At 45.2% G+C, this 17,980-nt stretch overlaps 2 protein-coding genes across 3 annotated transcripts; one reads left to right on the top strand and one right to left on the bottom strand.

Annotated features, from left to right (window-relative positions):
* Positions 1-1,173: 1,173 nt before the first annotated feature.
* Positions 1,174-8,012, top strand: LOC120673012 (ubiquitin-like modifier-activating enzyme atg7). 2 transcript variants are annotated; one of them, XM_039953688.1, is made up of 21 exons: positions 1,304-1,448; positions 2,214-2,398; positions 2,480-2,671; positions 2,764-2,818; positions 2,920-3,014; positions 3,143-3,332; positions 3,416-3,533; positions 3,613-3,754; positions 3,862-4,011; positions 4,090-4,278; positions 4,532-4,714; positions 4,827-4,918; positions 5,086-5,233; positions 5,316-5,537; positions 5,641-5,790; positions 5,887-6,075; positions 6,152-6,334; positions 6,415-6,530; positions 6,659-6,806; positions 7,528-7,699; positions 7,873-8,012. In XM_039953688.1, exons 1-20 carry the CDS (start codon positions 1,304-1,306, stop codon positions 7,690-7,692), a joined length of 3,057 nt encoding a protein of 1,018 aa, XP_039809622.1. In that variant the 3' UTR covers positions 7,693-7,699; positions 7,873-8,012. The 2 variants fall into 2 exon arrangements, with proteins under 2 accessions (XP_039809621.1, XP_039809622.1); XM_039953687.1 differs by having other exon boundaries at positions 1,174-1,448; positions 7,528-7,882.
* Positions 8,013-8,474: 462 nt separating this feature from the next.
* On the bottom strand, positions 8,475-11,499 carry LOC120673028 (uncharacterized protein At1g03900-like). The gene is made up of 8 exons (XM_039953705.1): positions 11,195-11,499; positions 11,008-11,039; positions 10,584-10,684; positions 10,437-10,509; positions 10,260-10,291; positions 9,997-10,087; positions 9,482-9,593; positions 8,475-8,980 (listed from the first exon to the last, which is right to left on the bottom strand). The coding sequence occupies exons 1-8, from the start codon at positions 11,291-11,293 to the stop codon at positions 8,651-8,653; spliced, it is 870 nt and encodes a 289-aa protein (XP_039809639.1). The 5' UTR covers positions 11,294-11,499; the 3' UTR covers positions 8,475-8,650.
* Between the last annotated feature and the right edge of the window lie 6,481 nt (positions 11,500-17,980).

Below are 17,980 nucleotides of genomic sequence, written 5' to 3'. Positions count from 1 at the left end.
AGCGGAGTTGTTGGCATTTAATGCCTACGTACGGCGGACGGGTGAGCGGATGGGCCGTTTGTCCTTTCCGTCGAGGGGTGGTCTCGAGCGAGACGGAGTTGATCCGCTTTCCCGAGGGTATGCTGGTTACCCTCGAGCGAGGCGGAGTTGGTGTGCTTCGCCGAGGGTAGGTTCGCTACCCTCGAGCGAAGCGGAGGTGCGGGGAGCTGTCGAGGGCCTCGGCAGGGAGACCTCGAGCGAGGTGGAGATTGCTCCGCGGGTTCGAGGGGGGTGCGAATGGGCTGTACTGTAGAGCCAGGCCGTAGGCCGAGGGCGAAGCAGGCCTCTTTGGGTCCTTTCCTTTCCTTTGGATCGGAAGGAGATCGCATGACTTCGTGAGTCCGTTTGCCTAACATGTGTTTTGTGTTTTAAGGACGATTGGGTCTCCTTATTAGGATGCCCTAATTATGGTACCCGACACCAGCCATAAGTAATGTTCTCTCATATTAAATCTGCACCAGCCACTAGCTACCAGTCAGTCAGCAGTATTGTTCTCTTATAACAAATCAGCACCAGCCACCAGTTACAGCCAAACGAACACAGTAAAATTGTCGGCAAATTGTATGCCCTTCATCATATGGATTCATCGTGTCGTCCTACAAATTTATTAAGCTCAATCCCATCTCACCATGCTCAACTCATCAATAAAAAAACATTTTCCGATCTCCCTCACTTTGGGTTGTTTGGTTCCAGGGATTTTTTTTAAGTCTCTGAAACTTTTTAGTATTTAGAAGTATTAAATAAATATTAATTATAAAACTAATTGCAGAACTCTGGGGCTAAACTGCGAGACGAATCTAATGAGGTATCTTAATCTATGATTAGCGAATGGTTACTGTAGTATCACTGTAGCAAATTATGAATTAATTAGGCTCATTAGATTCGTCTCGCGAAAAAGCACTCAGCTGTCAAAAAACATTTATAAATAGATTTTATTTAATACTATAAAATAGTAAAATTTCTTTTGATGTGGTAGAGATTCTAAAAAAAGTTTGGTTGGCCTATATATCTCGCAGGAAACTTCATCGCGGTCTTCTACAACTCCACGAAACGCTTTCGAGTTGTACGCACGCCAAGGCAACGTGCCAACGTAGGAGTTCACATCCAGGACATCCAGGTCACTAGGCCTGGGATCCTTTCTTCTTCCCCAGGGGGGCAAACTAGAAAAAGCCAAAAAAAAAACAAAGTAAAATCCAAAACCATCAAGCAGCAGCAGAACCGGCCGTGCCGCTCGCCGTGCCGGCAGAGGGAAGACGAGACGGCGATGGCGGGTGCCGGTGCGGCGGGGTTCCCGCGGCTGCTGCAGGTTCAGGCCCTCCAGAGCTTAGCGGATGAGGGGTTCTGGGACGCGCTCCGCCGCCTCAAGCTCGACGTCCTCGGCACCGACGACTCCCCCATCCCAATCACCGGTCCGCCCGCTCCCAATCCTCTCTCCTTGCTGTTTGTTCGTAGAATTCGCGAATTAGGGCAGGGAACGAGCGCGGACCCCATGCGTTTCCACGCCCCGCTCCCGGGCTTCCGTAGAGCCCCGACCCGCCGTAGTTGCTTACCGGTTGCGATCCGCGTGTGCGGGCGCTCCGGTTTGGGATTTTCGTTTGGTTGTTGTGGGGGTTCGCCCCACGGGGTTGGTAGTTCGTGGACGCAATGTCGCCCAGGATTCGCGGCTTCGCGTCCGTTGCGTGTTTTGCTTGAGATATTGGCCCTGTTTGTTTTGGTTTAGCTTATAATCTAAGCGTGGTTGAGAGAAGCAAAGATTTTCTCGCTTCTTGTTCAAATCTCTGAAGCGGATTACCACAGAAGCGAAAATAAGTGAGGCGTTTAGTGGGATAATCGGAAACAAACAGGGCCATTATTGCTTTGAGTTGCTGATCTGATTTGATATCTGAGCTCCACAGTTACGTCTGGCGCTCTTGCTGGGGTTTGGGTTCACCGGTTCAGGAATTAGCGCTTATCGTTCTAAGATCAATCGTCTGACTAGTTAGGCTTTTGGTTAGTGTGGTTGCTGATTGCTCTTTCTGCACTGCTGGATGCACTCTTCAGTCTTCACACGCAAATTGTGATTCTGAGATGAATTGTTTCATTGAAAATGAATTTTGTCAGTGTGCCTAGTCTGCTCATAGTTTTATTTGGAGAACTCTGCATATTCTAAACAGTTCCTTCTGAACGATAACCAGGTTATTATACTCCACGCCAGTTTCGCCCGATGGCGAGCTTCTTCAACTTACGTCCGGGATCGTTGAACAATTCGCCTGGTGATAGGAACGGTTGTCCAGTCCCAGGGACCCTCATAAACACTAATAACATGAGGGGATTCCAAGACCTAGATAGGGAACTTCTTCTGAAAGCGGAAGCAAAGAAGGTACATGCTTGGCGTGGAATTTTCAATTCTTTACTCATTCCTTTTACTTGTCTAATTCTAATTTGTTTCCATGGGGGGCAGATCTTGCATGACATTATGTCTGGTGATGTAGAAGAGAATCCTGCTCTGCTACTTAGGTTCCTTGTGACATCATTTGCCGATCTGAAGAATTGGAAGGTCTATTACAATGTTGCATTCCCCTCGTTGGTTTTCAACTCTAGAATGGCCCTGCTAAGTCTGCACTGCGCCTCAGAAGTGCTCAGCAAAGAAGAGGTCATTATCATATGCGCCTAGTACTGAAGAACACCAGTTTCCATGTTTGATCCACCCAATTGGTAGTGAAAGTTGTTTATTTGTTCCTGCAGGCAGCATCCTTGTATGAAGCATTGCAAGAGTGGCGTGCTTCTAGTGAAACAACAGGTTTGAGAATCAGGCCTACAGCAAGTGCATTGGCATCATATTATTAGTTTGCTCCGTTGATCTGATTAATAATTTTCTGCAATGGATTCAAATCTCGGCAGTTGTACCATTCTTTCTGGTTGGTATATCGTCGGATTCCTCTGCCTCTGTAAGACCACTTAAGGACTGGAAAACTTGCCAGGGGAACTATCAAAAGGTATGTCATGTCATCCATTTGATCATTTAAACTAGCTGAGTTTTGATAATGTTTTGGAAGAATGTCCTTATTTGCCCAGCTTCATGTGTCTTTGTGCTACGTGTGAATTCATTGATTTTCTGTTGCAGCTACTGTTTGGATTTTATGATCATGGATGTCTCTCAAATTGCCCTGGCTGGGCTATTAGAAACTACATTACATTCCTGACTTTCCGGCGGAAGATTGAGAAAGTTCAGTTCTTCTGCTACCGTGAATATCGAGGAAACCCCGATCTAGATCAATCCCTCATTGGCGAATCATCATTTCCATCACCTCATGGTATGGTGGTTTCAATTGGAAAATAATCAGCCTTACACTTTCACCAACATTTTATCCGTTTCTAACAGTTGCTGTTATGACAGGGTGGGATGACCCTGATCATGTACCTGATGCTATTGGGTGGGAAGGATTAAAGCCAGGAAAGGGAACAAAAGAAATGAAGCCAAAGGAAATAGATCTTCGATCAATGAATCCAGCAAGGTAGATTGATTGTATATTATGCTTTGGAAATGGTCAACAGTGAATAAAAAATTATCTTGATTGTTTATTTCATGCACAGTCAGGATGAAGAAAAACAGCTGATGCACTTAAAGCTTATGGGGTGGCGCCACTTTCCTGTGAATATAGACAAGTTATCTCAGGTTCGAGTTCTTGTCTTGGGCGCTGGAACTCTTGGATGTGAAGTTGCTCGCCTACTTATGGTTAGTGCTTTGAGCTGCTACTAGATTCCTATCATTGTAACAATCTAATAGAATTTAAGCATTTATCTCCTGCTTTCAATTTATGGTGGCAACCATCTTTTTTCCAGACCTGGGGTGTACGGAAATTAACTGTGGTTGACAGTGGTAGTGTTGCCATGTCTGACCTTGTCAAGCAATCGCTCTACATAGATAAGGACGTTGGAGTTCCAAGAGTAACTGCAATAGTTCCACATCTAAAAGCAAGATGCCCTGCAGCGGTGAGGATAGTTTTATCCTTGAAACATATGCTTTCGAATTTCTGTTGTGGATAAATGATGTTGATCTCTGTCATGTAGGAGGTTGAAGGCATCCAAATGCAAATACCGGTGCCTGGGCATCTTGATTCTGCCAGCAAAATGGCAAGTGTGCTTGATGACTGCAAGCACCTGCAGACGTTAGTTGCTGCCAATGATGCAGTTTTCTTGTTAACTGACACATGGGAGAGCAGGTGGCTTCCAACTCTTCTGTGTGCAAGTGAAAACAAGGTAAAGCTTGAACACAAGTACATTGGCTAAGGACCTTTGCAGTTCTTCTCACATAACAATGCCTATGCCCGGGGGTGTGAATCCAGATAGCTTAATCACACATTTTTAAAAGTATTCATAATCTCTACATAGCCTATGGCTGGGGGTGTGAATCCAGATAGATTAATCACATTTTCAGCTAAAAAGTATTCTTAATCTCTACCTTTTCATTGTGTATATACTGTACTAATGACATGTTGTACCTCCACTGCAGATTGCTATTACTGCAGTATTAGGATGTGACAGTTACGTTGTCATGCGACATGGTGCTGGTCCAGGAACAAGTGGGGGTACAGATGAATTGACTGCTCAGATAGAAAATTTGTCTACAGAAGATGCTTTTGGAAATGAGAGATTGGGCTGTTGTTTCTGCAATGATGCTGTTTCCCTTTTTAATGTACATCAGATAGACTCATATTTTTTGGACATGTTCTCTTGTTGTTTATGTTTTATATCATTTTTACTGGTTTTACTATTGGTCCGTCATGTTCAATGTTTTTTTTTTGCAGCCAATTCCTAATGGAACACTACCTGGACTTACCTCAGTTGCATCTGGCAAAGCAGTGGAGCTCTTTGCTAGGATGTTACATCATCCTGACGAGTAAGATGCCTTGCTGCGTCCGATTTGTGTTTGTTTAGTTAACATTGATTTCAGTGGATATTAGTTTTTTTTCAGAAAGTGAATATTGATTAAGCTAAGTTGTTGGGGATCTTGAAAAAAATAATCAGTCCACCATGTGGTGTCTCAAGTATCATATCCTTTTGCAGGATACATGCTCCAGGTGATATTGCTGGTATGGAAACAGAACATCAGCTTGGTCTATTACCACATCAGCTGCGAGGATCACTCCCTAAGTGTGATTTATCTTTGGAACTTGGCAATTCCTCTGGCAACTGTACTGCATGTTCAATTGCAGTAAGTGAATTCTTCCGCATGAGATTACATTACATTCTCACAATTTTATTGCTTCTAATGATATCCATGCTAAACATTTCAGGTATTGTCAGAGTACAGAAGAAGAGGATTGGATTTCGTCATGCAAGCTATTAACTATCCAACATATCTGAAAGATCTTACAGGCATTTCTGATTCTAAGAGGCCAGATACTTGTCCCAAAATGCTGGCCAGCATCTCTGTAAATTCAGACAAGATTTCTGATGTCCGATGTCTACTTTTGGGTGCTGGGACTCTTGGATGTGATGTTGCTCGCATTCTTATGGTCAGTGACTCAGTGTTGTGAATGATGCTAACTTTTTGTTCAACTATACAACATATAAACTTAAACAAATTCTGTTTCACTGTGGCGGAAACCAACATTGCAGGACTGTGGTGTACGGAAGCTAACAGTGGTTGATAGTGGTCGTGTAGTTGTGTCAAATTTGGCGAGACAATCACTCTACACTTCTGATGACCGTGGTGCCCCAAAAGCAACTGCAATACTTAAGCATCTAGTGGAGAGGTGTCCTTCGGTGGTGAGTCTTCACTTTCTTCCCATTGAAACCGTACTCCCACCTTTTTTTTTTTACTATTGTCTTGTCTTAATGAATATTTACCATGCGCCCTTGCAGGATGCACAAGGCATTCAGATGGAAATACCTATGCCAGGGCATCCTGTGTCTCCTGGGGAAGCAGCTGGTGTGCTTCAAGATTGCAAGCGCCTTAAGGAATTAGTAGCCTCCCATGATGCTATCTTCTTGTTGACCGACACAAGGGAAAGTAGGTGGCTTCCAACTCTCCTCTGCACTGATGAAAACAAGGTAAATTTTGTAGGCATCCTTGAATAATGTAGACCTTGGAACTGTTGTTCTATGCTAATCCCCTTCTGCGTTGCAGATTGCTATTACTGCAGCATTAGGGTATGATAGTTACCTTGTGATGCGACATGGGGCTGGTCCTGGCAAAAGCTGTGAAGCTTCAAATGTGACTGCTGCCATGGATAAGCTGTCCACAAAGGATTCCCTTGGACGTCAAAGACTGGGGTGTTATTTCTGCAATGACGTCGTTGCTCCTGTTGATGTAATGTTCCACGTTTTGGAAATTATAATTAGGCTTTTAACATGTTACCTTCAACAATCATAAAACTACTTTTTATGCAGTCTGTCTCCAATCGAACACTGGATCAACAATGTACAGTGACACGACCAGGGCTGGCCTCTATTGCATCTGGATGTGCTGCAGACCTCTTCACAAGAATGTTACATCATCCAGATGGGTAAGCAGTTTGGGTACATGAAAGCTGGAGCGATACTATGAATTCGTGTAACATCCAAAGAAGATGCTAACTGCATCGATGAACAAGAAGCAAGGAAATCTGATAAATACTTTTACTACCTGTTGCAGGATACATGCTCCAGGAGAGATTGCTGGTGCAAGCAGTGGCCATCCGCTTGGTCTATTACCTCACCAGATGCGTGGATCACTTTCACAGTACAACTTATTAACCCTCATGGGCTATTCCTCAAGCAATTGCACAGCATGTTCCAATGTGGTATGTAAACTTTCTACTGTTGCACAACATGCATGTTATATGTTGACTCCGTCCATCATTTTGCTTGTTACTTTAGTGATGCAACTACTCCGTCCATCCATTCTAGTGATTCAAGTACTCCGTCCATCCCAAATTGCTTGTCACTTTAGCTTTGTTCTAAGTCAAACATCTGTAATTTTGTACTAACTTATAAAAGAAATTATAAACTTCCACAATACTAAGTAAATACAGTATAAATATATATTTCATAATGGATTTAATAAAACTAATTTGATATTACTTCTTTCTATAATTTTGTTCAAAGTTAGACAAGTTTGATTTAGGATAGAGCCAAAGCTATAAGTACTTTGGAGCGGAGGGAATAGTTAGCTGTGCATGCATGGTTAGTTGGGCATGTTTCTTAGGTGTGGCTTGAGGTTAACTGCGTACACATGAGACCCAGGCAGTAGATGCTGCTTGTGCATGTAAGCTGGGCTATAGGAGCCAAGTGCTCGATATGGTTGCTGCTTGAACCGAGAATACAGAAAAGAGAACAGGCGTGCGACAACAAATACAGTGCCCTCGTGTATGTTTGTTCGCGTGAGTTAGCTTCTGTTTTAGTCCTGGAAGTGCTCGAACGCTTTTGCTCTGGCGTGAGTGTCATCCTTGGCCGGTTTCAACAATGCAAACAATACTACCAGAAATTCGCTGACAGCTATGCTGCCGATCTCTTATGTGACAGGTATTGTCTGAATATCGGAGGAGAGGAATGGATTTTGTGATGCAAGTGATCAACGAACCAACGTATTTGGAAGACCTCACCGGTCTTACGTACTTGATGAAATCCGCAGCTTGCTCTCAGGTCGAGTGGGTAGAAACTGATGAAGACAATTTTGTCGAGATCTGATACATGGTTTTAACGACTGTAAGTATCATCTCGTACAATATGATTTTCACGAGCTGACGAAATAACACTGTGGGATGCCTTCACACTCAACAATGCGAAGCAGTCAAGCAGCCACCCTGTGAACACTTCTAACATCACGCTTGTACAATGATGACTGCAAGTCTACCCAGATACTGCTAGTTTTCTGCTAGTGCTGTTTACCTACCAAATGCTAATAATTCTGGAAACTCGTAATTGTAATAATGCTGCAACCCACGTCCTTGGCGACGCAGAACCCAAAGAAGGCAGACGTTAATGCCACGTCACGTCGGCGACCATGACGAGCACACCGGCGACGGGGCCGCGACCACGGCGAGCGGGAACGAGAAGACTTGCAGTGAGGTTCTGCGTGAGGAGGTAGGCCCAGATGTAGAGAAGGAGGCAGAGCACGGCGCACAGCTCCGACGCGAGCCACAGCGGCGCTCCGTAGTGGCCGCATGCCATGAGCGCCATCAGTCCGGCCAGGAGCCGCGACAGCGAGGCCACAGTGGCATGGGTGTAGGCTCCTCTCTGCTTCTTCTCGTCCGCCTTGCGGCCGGTGGCGCCGTCTTCGTTGACGCACAGGCGCTCTCCATCTCAACGAATAGGTGAGACGATGCTGGCCAGGCTAGTTGAATTTTTTAGAGCCCGAATAGGATGAACTCAGGTGGGAATTGCTTGGATATCCAATAGCGTCCCGAGCCCTCATCGGATTTGGAAATGAAATCTGCAAGCTTTGGGCAAAACAGATTCCTGCATACTACTGAAAAAGAGAAGGTACAAGGTTTGTCCATGTATTTGTATAGATTATGAGATGGTACTGTAGCTCTCTATACAGCAACACGAGCGCCGGTAAAAGTCGCAGCTGATAGGAAGTAGACAAAATAAAAATAAAAAGGCAGTCGCAGTAACATGGTGTATGTACAGGATACATGATACATCACCCGGCAGCCTGAAAGTCCCCAAAGTCCTCATCCCCGGTTTCTTGCTCGACCTTCTCTGCAGCAGCGGGTTGCTCAGGAGAAAGTTCAGCTTTGGAGGGGAGAGCGCTGGTTGTGCTGGCGGGTTCAGCAGCAGGTTCTTGGGGAGGAAACTCTGCTTTGAATGGGGATGCTGCAACTCCAGAATCGGTTGGAGAGACGGGTGAAGGTGGAGGTGGGGGGAGTTTAAGGGAGACAGGGGCCTCCTTGGAGTTTGTCTTTTCACTCACTGAGAGCTTGTTTAGGCCTTGCTCAAAAAACGCTGATTTTGTCTTGGTACCGGTTTCTTTCTGCACACAACAAAAGTAAACCCAGACACTCAGGAAATATCACAAAGACAAATATAGCTATAAAATTCGAACAAAAGGGGATACAGGCTACAAAATTTGCACGGCAATACAGATACCCTTCAATACAGTACAGTAGGGCTCGAGAGTAGCTCAAAGCCTCAGACTAATATGTTTACTGATATGCTAGGGGATTTGATACTCAAATGCCATAAGAGAAATCTCGATGGAAACTATGCATAAGCAAAACTGACATGAGAATAGTCTAGGTCAACATGGCTTAGATCGATCAGATCATTTTAAGGCACTTATAGATTGATAAGGATTCCATGATATAGCTGTTTATTGTTCTCCTTCCAATAAATGTCATTGCTTAAGCAACCTAGGGTACAACTACGAAGAAAATCCTATATTCTAATTTTGCAGACCTTAGAAGACAACCTGTCATCAAACATGATCTCTGATTCAGTTTTTTTCAAGTAAAATATTTCGATGAAAACTTACATTTTTAAGCTGAAGAACCAAAGTTTCCCCTTCTTTGAGGCTGTAATCCACTGATGATTGCTTCTCATAGTGCTGAACCATCTCTTCAGCAGCCTTCTTTTTGTTTAGATATCTTTGATAATGTAAGAGAAGAACAAATCATACAGGAAAACTGGTGCATTATATAAATATAAGATATTGGAAGCAATATCATAATCACACAATGATAACTGCAGAAAACAAATTGAATTCCATGTGGAAAATAAAGAAATATTTCATAAAACTCACATTAGAACACAATTGCCAACTAAACTATGATCTGACTGCAGGGAGGAGGATAATAATTAAATGATGAAAGATCTGAGTCAACAATATACACCGTACTATCTATTATGGCTAATCAAAATCAATGTTAAGAGGCCATATCAAATAGGATTCAACATACATAACTTCTAGTCATTGAGGAATTGCACAGGAAAAAATCATTGTGATTTTTTAAGACAGTCATATCATGTCGTAAACGAACAGAAGGATACTTCATATGATCATGTAGAGCAGCTTGGAAGTCATATGCTTCAGGTCTTTCACGGAAGCCTAAACCTATAAAAGCATGACGCTGACGCCCATCTGCAGTTCACAGTGGGATTTGTTATGCTTCTAGTATATTACCATGTGAGACTGCACTGACCACATCAATTCAACGTTAAGTACCAAATCCTATGATCCTCAACTCAACACTAAGTAAAACATTAAGGCACAAGGAACATCATAGACCCCACCCAAGGTAGAGAGTCATCACCTATATTCTCTTCAACGCGGAGTACAAAATATCTGCAAGAAAAATTTCAAGCAGCAAGAATCATTTGAGGTTCTGGCTATACAGTCTTCAAGTGTTTTTTATGGACACTAACAAATACAAAGGCATATATTTCATTGTAGGATTAGACAATATTTTGTGGTAACACCAGACACAGACCTGCTGCTATCAATTACAGGTTCCACCGGATGTGGCTCACCCTCTCTGAGAAATGCCCTAGCATACAGCTCCCCTGAAACACATCCACAGAATTAATACCATGAGTGAAAAAGAATCTGGGCAAAAGCACTAAAATAAATATTGTACCTGTGTTCTTATCTTCCAATTTGATGATGCATTCCTCGCCCTTGCTGACAACCTTAAGCGCCCCTTCCCATGCCCATTTGTTGATGTTCCACTCATCCGCCCTGGATTTTATCACCAGTGTAATCTATAACGATGAGTCCCATGGAACAAAATATGTATCTCAACTTATACCAAGTCGGGAAGGAACAGGCCCAATCATGAATGAACAGCTCAGATGGTCTCTGAACAAAGAAGCAACCAAGAATCGGTGAGACGCGACAACCCTTAGCTAATTCAAACTTTCAAGATCGATCTAGCTCATGCACGGACAGACACTCCTAATTGTGTCTAGTTTACTGATCCAGACAGAACGAACTAGTACATCACAACTCCTAGAAGGCTAAGAGTCGACAACCACATCCTTTAGTGAGCTCGAGATGTGTACCTGTAAGAGGCAGCCGTCTTCCTCGGAGGTATCTGCGCATAAACCCACAGTAGAATCAGCATGTTTCAAACGAACAGCGCCGCCCAAACTTGCAGAGAATGAGCTGGCATGGGCTGATGGGCACACAGCACAGGGCACTACTACTACACTAAACTGCCCATGAAATACGAAGGGCGTGGGTGCGCACCAGGTAGACGTAGCACTCGGCGACCTGGAACAGCACGAGCTCCAGCGGCTCGGCCTCCGCCGGCGCCGGCACGTGCTCGCCGCCTGCGGCGCTCGCCATGGCGCCGGCCGCGGAAGCGCCGGGGCGGGCTCGGCCCCGCGGACCGGGTCGTGGCGCAGTCGGAGCGCGGGGGCGGATGGTGCCGGGCGGGATCGGGAGCGGCCGCGCCGGATCCGAATGCGGCGGGGCGGAGCAGCGAGTCCGGTCGTCGAACCAGAGACGGAGAGAACAGGGAAGGAAGGTGCGGGAAAGGATTCCGGTGCAGGGTCGGGGTCGGCCCGGTCGGGTCTGGTTCGGGCTCGTGGGCGCCTGGCACGCGGACTCAGCGACCCCACAGCGAGCAGTTTGGTTAGTCAAACATGGGGCCCACGCCGCTATTGCTTGCGATTTGGGTTCCCTTCTCGGCCAACTGGTGAGCTTTTTTTTTTTTTGAAACGGGGCCAACTGGTGAGCTGGATGAGCTGGGCCTGGGCGCATCACCATGTCTCGTAGAGTAACTCGTAATGGAGGTTTTAAGGAGAGGTGAACGACAAAGATGATGAAATATTGAGGGTATCCGTCCAATTTTTTTTAACAAACTGGACAAGAGAGTTGCCGATTATATTAAAGAAGATGAAAACTCAGATTAAACAATACAACAAAAATGAAAAATGCAGCAACCCAACATCAAATCTCTCAACAAACATATCACATCAATTCCCATCCATTTTGAAAGGTAATTCCTGCAGCCCCTCGCGGTGTTGCCCACCATCTCGCCATCCCCTCCTTCACAATGTTAGCAACACAATATCAGGTTTAAATTGTCCAGAGAGAAAGCACATCCGATTTTAAATAGTTGTTGAGGGTGTTACGGTTGGAAGAGGCGAATCGAACTTATAGTCCCAAAGTTGAAGGAGATCAAATGGAATTCATCCATTACCCGCAATAAAAAGAATTCATCCATTAAAAAGGAGATAACACAACTGACCAAACGAGAGCTAATCGTCCTTGCTAGAGGCGAGCCAAGTTAGTCACGATTCAAGTGATCCACAATTCCATTGTAGGATACCTCTACGAGGTGCTTATCCAAATCCCAATATAGGATAGTGTAAAGGTAGATATGCACTCAATTCTTGAGTTTTTCCAATTAGAATTGTAGCACTAGCTTAATCATTGGTTGCAGATAATTATCGACCTACTTTGAACGCTTATGAGAGACTGGACTGATCCATCTTGAGATCAAATTTAGATGGATAAATCGCACAAAAAATCTAACCACCTAAGCTATTGTCACATCATAATGTTGACAAAGTAATAATATTCTGCTTTTATAAGTCACATTATCATAAAGACCAAGTGAATAATGTAACTACAAAATTGAGAAACAGGTAAGAATAGGTTTGTTTTGTAAATACTAACGAAGTTACTGAAGACAACTGAGTGGACACAAAAGAATACTGTTAAGGGAGTCGGAATGGTTTACACTTTGGGCAAGATTTAGAATGTCAATATGCCTTGAGGTAGACGGATAGATTATACAACAAAAACTTAACCAACCAGGTTATTACTTTCCCATTTTGTGTTTGTATCGTAACTAGAGATGCAAGTTAGATAATTTTTGGGTTATTGGGTCGATCCGAAAAGTTGATAAAATAAACTACAATATGCGTAAATAATTTAGGTGGAAAAATGAACTAGAGTGTCATAACATCGTAATTAATTAGCTGGCCCAAAACACACCATTGGTACCCACTTGCATCCTTAATCGTACCAAAACATCTCTTGTCTTAAATAAATATTTCTTATCTCATTTATTTTTTGAACGAACTTCTTATCTCATTTATGATTCAGATACTAAGAAACTTGGTTCAAGATTCCTCTCTCATTAACCTTCTAAGATTTAAGCTCGATGCCGCCCGTTCCATGACAGATGCATTCTCAGATGTTGAAAGGATGTAAGGAATTCTTGTGGTAATAATTCAAGTATGGAAACACAGTCATTTCTCTATTTGAAACCCATGACAAATTTAAAGTTCAGTTTCAACAAAACAGTATGATATTTCCCCAGAAATATTGGCAAATCCTTTTCATTTGGATCCGTACAACGAGAAATTTGTAAAAATGGGACTCGAAACAATGCGCTTCGCAAATTTGCCATTCCAAACATCGACTTCGTAAAAACGGGACTCCAAACGTTAGGCACTTGATTATACTGCCATTTAGGATATTTTCCTTCTTTTCTTTTTTCTTTTCAGGTATTTAGGAGGATGAAATGTCTTTTTCTTGCCCCTCTGTATTTGCATCCGAATCATTTTGCGCTGCTCTCTCGTCTCCTATCGCGATACCTATGAGAACATATGAAAACTTCAGATACCAGGGTGCCGCCGCCCTAGCAGGCAGGCAGGCAGGCTGCTGCAGGCGTGCAGCAGGCCGCCAGGATGAGCGCCGCCGCCCCTGGCAGCCAGGCTGTTGCCGCCTCCGCTCTCGGCCGGGGCGGGCGCGCTGACGCCAGGCCAAGCCAGGCCGCCTCCGCTATCGGCCAAGGCAGGCGCGGCCACGCCCAGCGCAGCCAGGTCACCGCTGCCCTAGGGCACAGCTGGCGGGGCCGGGAGCCCGTCAAGGGCGGGGAGCGGCATGCTGCGGTGGATGGCAGTGGGGTGCCGGCGGTGGTGGGATGGCCAGCCGGTGGACGGTGGTGCGGTGGCCGCCGGCACTGGTTAGGGTTCGGTTTCAGTCCGTGATGCAAATACAGAGGGGCAAGAAAGACATTTCATCCTCCCAAATACCTGAAAAGAGAAAAGAAAAGCGAAAAAATACCCCAATGGCAGTATAATAAAATGCCTAACATTTGGAGTCCTGTTTTTACGAAGTCCATGTTTGGAATGGCAAATTTGCGAAGCACATTATTTCAAGTTCCATTTTTGCAATTTTCTCCCGTACAACACACTATGGAGAGTGACACAGGCAGTTATATAGCATAAATTATGACGTGGTCAGTCCATATTCTCCAAGATTGAAATTTGGATACATGCAAACGTACCATCCCAATGTCACCGATGCTGCCATCCATAGCGAGACGACGGCGAGTGGATCGCGCCGGCGCCGTGCCACTTCTTCTTGTCGACGTTCCTAGTCCTTGCCACCTTCCGGCGGTGGCCGGCGGTGCTTTTGCCCCTTGTTGAAACCGTGTCCTGCTCCGGTGGATCCAGCAACCAGTCCAGTAAGCACGATGATATTTCCGTGCAGTGGCTCGGCGGAAATGGAGAAAGGGGGTGGGAGACCGTCCGGCGCTAGAAGCCCAGAACGACGTGTCCCGGAGACGCTGTCTGGTCTTCATGAACTTCTCCTTCCAGCTGAGCACCTCCTCCTCGGACTCAGGTCCGAGATCTCAGAGCGGAGGAAGAACCAAAGCCCCCACCTACCGCCGCGCCGGCGCCGGCGCTGCTGCGCTCTCAGGGCCTCGTACATGGGCTTCCACAGCTCGCCGTCGCGCTCGGCCACCAGGCGCCTCAGGTCCCTGCAGGTGCGCTCCATCCGCGCCAGGTCGTCGGCGCCGGCGAGCCTCTTCAAGATTTCCACTTTGACGTCGTCGGTCAGGGACATGACCAACGAGGATGTGCTGCGTGCAGCGAGAGCTACCCACCTTGAGCAACGAGCAGATTGCGCCAAGAATCTTGAAGATTCGTGCGCAAGGTTACTACTGCACTACTAGTTGGACTAATAAATCACGATCAAAGATACATACGTGCATTCGTTTGGCGGAAATGATACCGATTAGCATGAGGCAGTCAAAGTAGAAATAGTGTTTGGTGGGACCATCATGAAGTGACCACTCAGTCTGTCTTCCACAAGAAGGAAAAGCATTGACCTCCCTCTCCATGGATCGCATGTCTTCTTCAAGAAGACAACCCACACCATTATTGCAACCCACGTCATTATTGCTAGTTTTCTCCAGCCGAAAAAAAGTGTGAATCCTCTTTCATGACATTTCTAAAATTATAATCCTAAATCCTAAACTATAAATTCAAACACTAAAACCTTAAAACCCTAAACCCACTAAAACATTAACCTGAAAACCCTAAACTTTAAATTCTAACTCTAACTCTAAATCCTAAAACCATAAACCATAAATCCTACAATCATAAACCCAAAATCCAAACACTAAAACACTAATCTGTAAACCCTAAACCCAATAACCCTAATAAATACTAAAACATAAACCCAAAACTCTATAACCATAAACGCTAAAATTCTAAACCCTAAATCCAAACAGCAATACCCTAAAACTCTAAACCCTAAACTCAATAACCCTAACACTAAAATCCTAGAACCATAAACCCTAAACACAATAACCCTAAATCCTAAATCTGTAAACCCTAATAAATACTAAAACCATAAACCCAAAACTCTAAAACCCTAAAAGCTAAAATCCTAAACACTAAACCCAAACAGTAATACCCTAAAATCCTAAACTCTAAACCCAATAACCCTAACACCATGGTTTTTAAGGCGGAAAGGCGAGGTGCGGCGAGCGACCCCCTTTCGGACTCCTAGGCGAATAAGGCGCGCGGCGAGGCGACGCCATATACATACCCTCATCTAGAATAGAGGCAGCACAAACATGCACCAATATACAGTCGCTTGATCTCCATACCCACCTGCCAAGTGCTGCTTCAACCTTTTAGTCCCTCCATGAACCATGGTGTCACAGAGGGTACATGTCACTTGATCTCTGTTTTCAAGGTTTGCCTAGTAGCCATACTTTCAGCCTGGATCATTAGACCTTGCCTTCCTTGCTTTATTAGTTTTTGGATCATAGTTCTCATTGTTGACTGAGGGTAGACTAGCCATTGCTTGCTGTTATCTTGTACTGCATAAAAAGAACAAAAGCACAAATTACAATTACAAAAAGCACTGACATTAGACTAATCAAGTGAGCAGTGAGCACATAGTTCAAAGAAGTGAGAGCACTAACATTAGACTAATCAATTGAACAAGCACAACACAGATTTAAAGACTAAACTAGAGACACAGGGCACACATGGGATTAGGAAAGAATAATTAAACAAAATGCACAACACAAAAGCCAAGCAAAAGGGAGGCATGCAGCAGCAGCAGCACACGCGCATGCACATGCACCAGGCACAAGCAGACAATGCACACATGGGCACACCACAAAAGCCAAGCAAAGGACATCAGTCTAGCATAAATAGATGCGCTACTCTAGCATAAGCAAAAGCAGTGCACATGCAAGGCGCACATGGACAGCAGAGCAGAGCACTAATTCCAAATATAAGTAGATGCGCAGCCTTGCACTCTGACCATAAACAAAAGCAACTGAGCAGAGGGAGGGAAGAGGAGAGGCAGAGGTACCTGTGTCCCTGTGATGCAGCTCCAGGAAGGGGTGGCGACAGGGAGGCAGAGGTGGGCACGCCGGAGAAGAACCAGGAGCTCCTGGGTGCGGGAATTGAGGGAATCCGCCCGGATTGGTTGGAGAAGAGGAAGAAGAAGCAAATTGATTGGAGAAGAAGGGGCTCGAGCCACGGATTGGAGAGCAGCCACGGCTAGGTCAGAGTAGAGCACCACCAAAGAGGATTCCAGGTACTGGCGGCCGGCCACCCTCTATCTTTCCCTCTCTATTCCCCTCTCTCGCTCTGAATCCCCGCCCGTGAGATGTACTCGCGGCGGGAGGTGTTGGCGCGCGATTTCCTCGCGCGCGCAACTCTGCTCTGTTTCCCGCCTGCGATTCCCGCGCGCGCCCTTTTCCCCCGCAGCCCCGCGCGCCCCCATCGCCAAATCACTCTGCGGCTGTAAGGATCGATGGACCAAGAGGGGGGGTGAATTGGGCCTTTTTCAATTTCTAAAACACAATAAAGCAATCTTAACCTATGCAATGCTAGTAAGGCACCAATTCACCAACCGGATAACTAAGCTATCTACACAAGCTAAGAAAGAGGTAACGAGAAGTAAAGCCTAGCAAGGTAGAGCTAAGTTATGATCTCTAAGTCAAGCACATGAATAAATTGCATGAAAGAAAATGCTTGAATAAAGAGAGTGAACAAGAGACGACCGGATTTTTTCCCGTGGTATCGATGTGTTGGCACACACCCCTAATCCATGTTGTGACACTCACAAAGAGTCTTGTCACCTCCCAAGTCACCGAGACGAGGGCACTCACTAAGAATCTCCGTTCACCATCCCGGCGTGGTGGAGATCAAGCCACGTACAATCTTCTTCTCCGGGCTCCCACAATCCTTGGCAAGCTCCGCGAGAAACACCTCGATCACCAAGATCGCCTAGGTGATGCCAATCACCAAGAATAACAAGCTAAGGCCTTCACTTGAGCAAGAACCGATCACCAAGAACGGATGCACACAAGCTTCTCTCTACTCAAGTCCTTAATCTTGCTTCTTGATTGATTGAATGAACAAGTATGTGAAAGATGAAGCTCAAGGTGGCTCTTGACTATAGTATGAGTGTTTGGATGTTGGCTGGTGTCAAGAGTAGCAAAATGACCCATTGGAGGGGTATATATAGGCAGCTCACACGAATAGAGCCGTTGGAGAAAAGCTGCCAGAAAACTGCATAGCGCCGGTTAATCTGACGATCCTCCAATAGCCAGCGTCGGTTTAACCAATGAATGTAAACTGCCCCTTCTGAAAACTAACCGTTACAACTTGGGCAGATTAACCGACGTATCATCGGTTTAACCGGTGAGTGTAGTTGTCCACTGATCAACTGAAAAACCAAGTCTCTAGACAACTGCAC

This window comes from Panicum virgatum, chromosome 5N, assembly GCF_016808335.1.
Source record: "Panicum virgatum strain AP13 chromosome 5N, P.virgatum_v5, whole genome shotgun sequence".
Lineage (NCBI taxonomy): Eukaryota > Viridiplantae > Streptophyta > Magnoliopsida > Poales > Poaceae > Panicum > Panicum virgatum.
Note: the sequence above shows the minus strand (reverse complement) of the source record. Positions and strands in the feature narration are given on the sequence as shown.

Coding starts and splice junctions, on each gene's coding strand:
- LOC120673012 (XM_039953688.1), top strand. CDS start 1,304: ATGGCGGGTGCCGGTGCGGCGGGGTTCCCGCGGCTGCTGCAGGTTCAG. Junction 4,012..4,089: donor AAGCAAGATGCCCTGCAGCG/GTGAGGATAGTT, acceptor TCTGTCATGTAG/GAGGTTGAAGGCATCCAAAT. Junction 4,279..4,531: donor TGTGTGCAAGTGAAAACAAG/GTAAAGCTTGAA, acceptor CCTCCACTGCAG/ATTGCTATTACTGCAGTATT.
- LOC120673028 (XM_039953705.1), bottom strand. CDS start 11,293: ATGGCGAGCGCCGCAGGCGGCGAGCACGTGCCGGCGCCGGCGGAGGCC. Junction 11,040..11,194: donor CCGAGTGCTACGTCTACCTG/GTGCGCACCCAC, acceptor GTTTATGCGCAG/ATACCTCCGAGGAAGACGGC. Junction 10,685..11,007: donor AAGACGGCTGCCTCTTACAG/GTACACATCTCG, acceptor GATAAAATCCAG/GGCGGATGAGTGGAACATCA.